The sequence below is a fragment of the Belonocnema kinseyi genome, chromosome 1, assembly GCF_010883055.1.
Source record: "Belonocnema kinseyi isolate 2016_QV_RU_SX_M_011 chromosome 1, B_treatae_v1, whole genome shotgun sequence".
Classification (NCBI taxonomy): domain Eukaryota; kingdom Metazoa; phylum Arthropoda; class Insecta; order Hymenoptera; family Cynipidae; genus Belonocnema; species Belonocnema kinseyi.
The window spans coordinates 91,635,123-91,642,487 of record NC_046657.1 but is presented as its reverse complement, the minus strand read 5'-3'; the positions used below and the strand labels follow the sequence as shown (position 1 = coordinate 91,642,487).

Genomic DNA, 7,365 nt, shown 5'->3' with positions numbered 1-7,365 from the left:
ATAGAGCTCCAAGGAGATTATGTTGAAAAATAAAAAAAAAATTACCCAAAAAAAATTGTTTTTATACTTCATTCTAAGGACTTATTGAACTACCTTCGTATTCTAAAGGAAAAAATAGGACGAGAAAAAATTATGGTCAGGCAAGTAAAAAGAGCCTGAAACATCGAAGAGATACTAAGAAGGGATGGAGGAAGCAAAATTGCACAAGCATTTGCCCGCGAGATCATGAACAAAGATAGGAGGGGTAACGTGGGGTATTCAAAATGGGAGGATGAGAGATATGAAATGAGGTGCGAATGTGACATGCAAGTGAAGGATAGAGGGTAGGAGGAAATAGAGGGAGTTATGCAGGTAAGGCAGGGTAGGAAAGATAGACAACATTTCAGATTCAAGGTACATCAGCTGGTATAGAACGGTTAGTATGCTGGGGGAAAGGGGGGCCCTGAAAAATATTAAAAAGAAAAGCAGATTTAATAGAGTATTAAGATTCAGAATGGAAAAGGTTGAAAAAGTATGTACGTATTGGATGAATAAAGAAGATTGTGTGTAGAGTATGTAGTTATGTGCAGGAAATATGGATACATGTTTTAGAGAGGTGTACAGATGACGAATGTGGAGGAAAGAGTACAGAAGAGGTTATTAAATAGATTCTGAATGAGAATGAACAGGGGGAGGAATGGAAAAAGAATATGGAAGATCTGAGAGAGAGAGAGAGAGAGAGAGAGAAAGAGAGCTTATTGCACAGGGTAGGAAAGAAGTGCAAGAATAAGTCCAAAAGAAGAAGAGTTACGAAGTAGTGTTGCGGATTAAGGCCAATTTTAAAATTGATAGTTGATAGAGTTAAGAGGAAATGAAAGCCCAGGGCAAAGTCGCAAGCGTTTAGAAATAATAATAATTTAAGAGAATATGTAGCAGATAGTATATGGTTTGCTTGTAAGAGTCCATGTAATAATCATGTAAATACTCGCAAACCCATAAAAAGGAGAAAGCATAAGCAAAATAAAAGAAGGAAATTGGTAGCACTACTTGTCAGTAGTAAGTTATATAAGTTTTAAAAAACTCGGTATGATGCAGTTTTTATAAAGTTTGGGATGAAACTTCCGAACACTTCGTCAAAATTTAATAAGAATACTTTCAAATTCTTACGCTACTTTCGAAGATAGAAATCTTTTCAAATTCATCATTCGCATTTGTAGACGGTTCTTCAGTTACGAAATTTTTATTTTGACTATGATGATCATCCTTCTTGTCGGTATTGATTTCTCGACACTTTGTAACCATAGACTTGGTCTCGCTGATTTCATTTTTCTTCTCTAAAATGACTTCTTTATGGAGGGCGATGCTTTCTTCCTTTTTAGGTTTGCAAGAATATCCATCTGTATGACTCTGTGAAGATTTGATCAAGTTCATTTTTGATTTTGCGGAGTTTTGCACTGTTTTAGTATCCTTGTCCATCTTTAGTCTATAAAAAATTTGTTTTTATGTTAATTATTATTAGTATTTCTGATTGTTGTATTTCAAGTACCCTTCACTAAATGCCTTATAGAAACCTATAGAAGTAAACAAGAAAATATATAGGATCATATGGAGCCATATAGAAATTTTATCAATTCTATATGGCTCTATATGGTTCTGTATATCCTTTTGTCCATTTGTATCAGTTTCTATAAGGCATTTAATAGAGGGTAAATAATCCAATTTTATTTATGGACCATTATTTATCATCAGTTCTAAAATATTTCATAAACGTATGGATCAGTGGCGCGCAAACAATCTGAAAGTGCTCAAGTTCCCGAACAGTTTCAGGTTTTCAAGCACTTCTGAGTTCTTCAAAAATTTTCGGGTTCTGGAGTACTTTCGGGAGATCGAACAGATCAGGATTCTATGGCTTACGTTTCAATCATCACACTAATTGCAATTACTTGCTCGCTAAATCTGAATTAGTTAAAATTTAACTAATTCAATCAGTACACTCAATTTTGACTGAAAAATTAGTTACAAGGTTTGCCTAACGAATTAGTGAACTCATTTTTATTAGTCATTTCTGAGGAGTACCAATTCATTAGTGAATTTCTCAGCATGATCACTGTCATGCCGTTGATGTAGAAAAAGAGAAGATTATTTTGTTACTCAAACAGACTTTCAAGAATAGGCGAGAGAGTGGATTTCAAAGAAGACACTGTCTATCACGGAAATTCACGAGCAGTACATCGGACTTTTCGATTAAAATGGAGAAATAGTGAGTTTATTATAAATATATATGAGAAACTCACTTCAGTTTTTTATATTGCAACAGGAATTACAGTGGTTCGCCAGCTTAACTTTAGGGAAAATAGGGGAATTTTGCTTTTAAAAATGGGTCTCTAGTTTGTACTCTTGTTATTGCATTAATAGCTCCTTTCTTCGGTGCGATAAGTGCCACGTATTAAAAATAAATCTCATCGTGCAATTTAAAAAACGATTTAGATTGATGTCTTAGAAATCTAGCGTTTGACTAATTGAATTGTTTAAACGAAAGTAACGAATTCAATTAGTTATTTTTGACCAATTATCAGTTACTGAGTTCTTGCTTCTACAATTAGTCAAATTCGATGGCTGATTAGTTTAATTTAACTAATTCAGATTGAGCGAGAGGACTACGTACTTATATCACAAACAACTATTAAAGGTTATAAAATAGTACATACACAAATCTTTAAACATACGCTCGCTCGATACAAATGCGCATAAACGTATCCATATACACGTTTATGTCAGGCAGTAATGAATAGCATAAACAATTAAATGAATCTGTTTTTAATCCCAAGTGAACATTTTTATATCTAGTTCATATATGTAGTACACAAAACACTGATATTTTTCATTTGTTTTCTACCGAAAGATTGATAAAACAAACAAAAAATATGATTTTCTTAACCACTATTATAAGGTAAGGTAAACATCTCAGTAATCGTGACTCCAATTTTCTTGTTTTTCATCTGATTTTAAATAATTAAAATTTCATTTGATACTGTGAAATGCTAAAAGTAATAAAGGTTTTTAATAAACTGTTACTTTTACGATATTTTTAACAGCGTATTCAAGTTATCAGGTCTGAAAATTAATTCGGTGCCTTTATTTGGATGTCTTGTAACTCTTGGTCGAACTTGAATTTCTTCCGTCTTAAGGTAGTTTTAGCGGGCGAACCTCGCACTTTAAAACACAATATAATAAGTGGCGACCCTGCGGATATAACCTCAAAAATCATTAGTGAAGGCAATGTTGTCATACAAGGAGCATCCCGGCAAGAAGGAGTTGATTGGGATGCATAGACTAGTATTAAAAAATGGACATTTCAATGTCTTTGAATGCGTACAAATGACATTTTTGTACGAAATGCCATTAAATGCACTTTACTATATACAGCTCGTTCCATTTCAATCATTTCCCATGTGCATACATTTCAAAGCATTACATAATGTGCTTGTAATTCATATGAGTTTATTATATTCAATGATACACGGTGAACCGCCAAATTTTATGACATTCAATGCCTTTCACGAAGCAAGTATCGAAACACGTTACTGCCATTCAATCCTGTCGGCAAAACATTGAATAAAATGAATGCCGGTCAATGCGATTTAATTATTTTTTGGGCATAAATGCAATTGGTGCGCATTTAAAGGCATTAAAATGTCAATTTTTCTTAATACCAATCTATGCGCCACAATCACCTCGTTGTTACCGGGTTTAGAGACCCTGACTACTTCTTGAATTCTAATTGAAAAATCGGCATTGCTAAATCTCTGCAACCACTTCTCAAAACTTTTTACACGTTTAACGGATCACCGAACCTTTTTGCAAGGCTGAGAAAATAATTTCGGTCGCAATAGCTGCATTTTTTCCTTGGGGATGTAAAGAAAATGCAGTGTCTCAAATGTTCCTTGTCGGACGCCATGTTATTGACTAATGATTTCTTAAGGAATAATCCACAGGTTCGACACCTATTATTTTGTGCTTTAAAGCTTAAAGTTTGCCCTTTAAATCTATCTCAGAGCGGGAAACAATTCCAGCCAGAAAAATAGTTACAAGACATTAAATTAAAGGCATCGAATTCATTTGTAGACCTAATATAACTAAGTGCCACGATTATTGGGACCATCACGATTACTGGAATCTGTTCCAACTTAAATTACAATGGGTCGGCCAACAATGTGGACCAATCTAGAGCTGGGGCAGCCAATGAAAATGGATTCAATGCGATGGCTCGGCGGGATCTCGCGACTTTTGGGTGGACGCAGCGACTGAATCGCGACTTGCTAGAGTGCTACGATGCGAGTGTGGCCCCTGAACGGGGGTACATGGCACGGCTGCATGCTCTGTGGTGCGAGAAACACCCGGAGCTATCGTACTTTTCGCAGCAACGTCTGCGAAACCATACTGAACTTCTCCGAAAAAGGGGCTATGTAAGCGGAACGCTACTCTACCACAGCTAGAACAAGCCGGCAACAAAGAAAGAGAGGCGACACTAACACCAACCGCGGGCAGGCATCCAATAGAGGAAGAGCGATGCTTTACGACCCGGAGAAACATTAACACCAAGGATTCTCTCAAGCCTAAATATCTGGCTGAAATGGATGACGAGCTTCGTGGACATTTTTCCGGAGAATCCGACCTCTGGGCTATCAATTATTGTGTGTATAATGCAGCGCGAGCTTTGGTCGATGCGAACCGTAAAACAAAACCAACGGTTGATCATAAGAACAAAAGACGAATGCATCAACTTGCCATAAAGATAGGCTGAGCAAGACAGTACGCGTCCCACATTCAATGTGTGATTGACTACATCACATCTGGCAGGAATTTTACCGTCAAGGTTCGATAGTTCGCGCATCTGTACGAAGACTCAGAAAATATTAATAGCTTCAAGGAGTTGTGCGTTGCCCTCATAACACTTGATAAAGAATGCCCACCCATCACTACCGAGGAGAAGAAAAACATATTAAGAGGGATGAAGAACTATTCCGCACCGGGACCAGATTGTATCAAAACCTTCTGGTGGAAGAAGTTTTCTTCAACCCATCAGCATTTGGCCCGTATTTTCACCTCATACCTGAAGTCGGAAGAGCCGATTCCGGAGTGGTTGGTGAAAGAGCGCACAATACTCCTGGCGAAAATAGGCAATTTAGCTGACGCGAATAATTACATTCCAACAACTTGTCTGAACACACTTTATAAGATATTCACAGCTATCCTAAATGGTAGGATTGTTCGGGCAATTGAACCTATGTGGCAAGAAATGTATGAACAACGAGGCTCAAAGAAAGGCGTAGCCGGATGTCGGGAGAACCTGTTCATCGATAGATGTGTCTGCAAAGATGCAGCATTCTACTAGCGTGACCTATCGATGGCATGGATTGATTATCGGAAAGCTTTCGATTCGAACTCCCATAGACTTATCATCTGTCTTTTGAAAATCTTGAAGGTTCATCCGCAAATAGTTAGGTGCATAGAGAGATTGATGCCGCTTTGGAAAACCAGATTTACTATCTCATCTTGAAAAAATCGTGTGACAACTAACAAGGTCACCTTTCAGAGAGGTGTCTTTCAGGGCGACACCATAAGCCCACTCCTCTTTTGCCTTACATTATTACCACTATCTCTAGCACTTCGCCATTCCGACGGGTACTTGTGCGGCAAACCTGCAAATCGAAAGTACAAGGTCACTCATGTATTTTACATGGACGATCTTAAGATCTATGCTAAAAGCAAAGAGCAACTACATCTAGCTCTAGGGATTGTCGAACGGTATACTAAGGAAATTGGAATGGAATTTGGGTTAGACAAATGCGCCAGGGTTTATTTGAAGCGAGGAAAACTTAATGGCATCCCTGAAGATCCTGAGCTCGTTGATAGAAGCGCTATACGACACCTTTGCGCTGTAGAGACTTATACATACCTGGGCGTGCCACAGAGCCGCATTCAGGATGTAACATCTAAAAAGGATACTCTCCGAAGCAGATACAAACGTCCTATTCGACAGATTTGGTCCTCCGAACTGTCGGCGAGGAACAAAGTATCTGCAACGAACATTCTTGCCGTCCCGGTAGTACTCTATTCATTTGGAGCATTTCCATGGACGAAGAACGAGCTCAGATACATTGATATCGGGACAAGAAAGGTTATGCACATAAACAAAAGCATGCATCTTAAGTCTTTCGTTCCGCGACTGTAAATCTCACGCCGTCAAGGTGGTCGCGGAATATTAAGCCTTGAATGCCTTCACAACAGGATTATTCTGGGTACATCAAACAGAGTTGCAAATGGAAGAGACCCTCTTCTTAAAATAATCAGGAATCACGAAGAAGTGGGCAAAGGAGCGTTTCTCTACAAAGCAGCGGAGGAGGCTGCTGAAACACTCGGACTTGACTTCAGTATTAGGGGTGAACAAAATGCATCAAATCTTATCTATCTCGAGTACTCACTTCTGAAAGCCCGGATTAAGAAAGCAAAAGAGAAAAACTTTCGTGAACAGCTCCTCGATAGGAGGATGCAGGGTATCTTCCACAGAAATGTGAAGGATCAGTCAATGTCTTGTGAGCTAACGTTTGCTTTCCTTAAATCGCCCGGATTGAAGTCTGGTACGGAGGGCCATGCACATCCCGAGCATTTAGCTCACATACTATCTAGTTGTCCAACTCACGCGGGAACGACCTACATTCAAAGGCACAATGCGGCACTAAGAGTGCTTTATTACCATCTCTGTCACTCTTACGGCATTAACCTTAATATCGCTCCTCTAAATGCTCCTAGGGAAATCGAGTCAATTGTCGAGAATGGGAAGTGCTGCATATACTGGAACTTTATATTCTCGACAATTGTTTTTGTTGCTCACTCGAGGCCTGACATGATTCTTCTTGACTTCAAGAAGCGAACCATGTTCGTTATCGAATTTTCGGCACCAGCTGACAAAAACATCATAACCAAGGAGAATGAAAAGAAAGAGAGGTATCGAGACCTTATAAGGGAGTTGCAACGATTGTACCCGGAATATTCTGTTAAATTAATCGTCCTTATCATCGGCGCTCTTGGAGGTGCCAAGCTTTCACTTGCTAATGGCCTAAAAAGCATCCCTGAATGTCAACAATATGCTAAAACGCTTGCGGAAAAAATGCAGAAGGCCGTAGTCTTCGGGTCGTTCCGTGTTCTTAAGGTGCAAGAGGCTTTTGCTGGATTGTCATATTGATTCCTTTACAGACTGTAACCACCTATCTCACGGTCGTGAGACGTGGTTGTGGCTGAAATTTTACCGCGATTTCGCTGGGAGCGGGTGTAATTTTCCAGGTTAGCACCCGCGAAATCCTGCGGTTGTTCTTATGACAAATT

At 38.8% G+C, this 7,365-nt stretch overlaps 1 protein-coding gene across 1 annotated transcript in view; it reads right to left on the bottom strand.

Annotated features, from left to right (window-relative positions):
• The window catches only part of LOC117168133, a 41,882-nt gene that overhangs the window by 18,275 nt on the left and 16,242 nt on the right, over nucleotides 1-7,365 (bottom strand). The window contains exon 2 of the mRNA XM_033353555.1: nucleotides 1,147-1,462. Coding sequence (XP_033209446.1) covers nucleotides 1,147-1,455 — 309 coding nt within the window. The 5' untranslated portion in view covers nucleotides 1,456-1,462. The remainder of the gene's footprint in view (nucleotides 1-1,146; nucleotides 1,463-7,365) is intronic.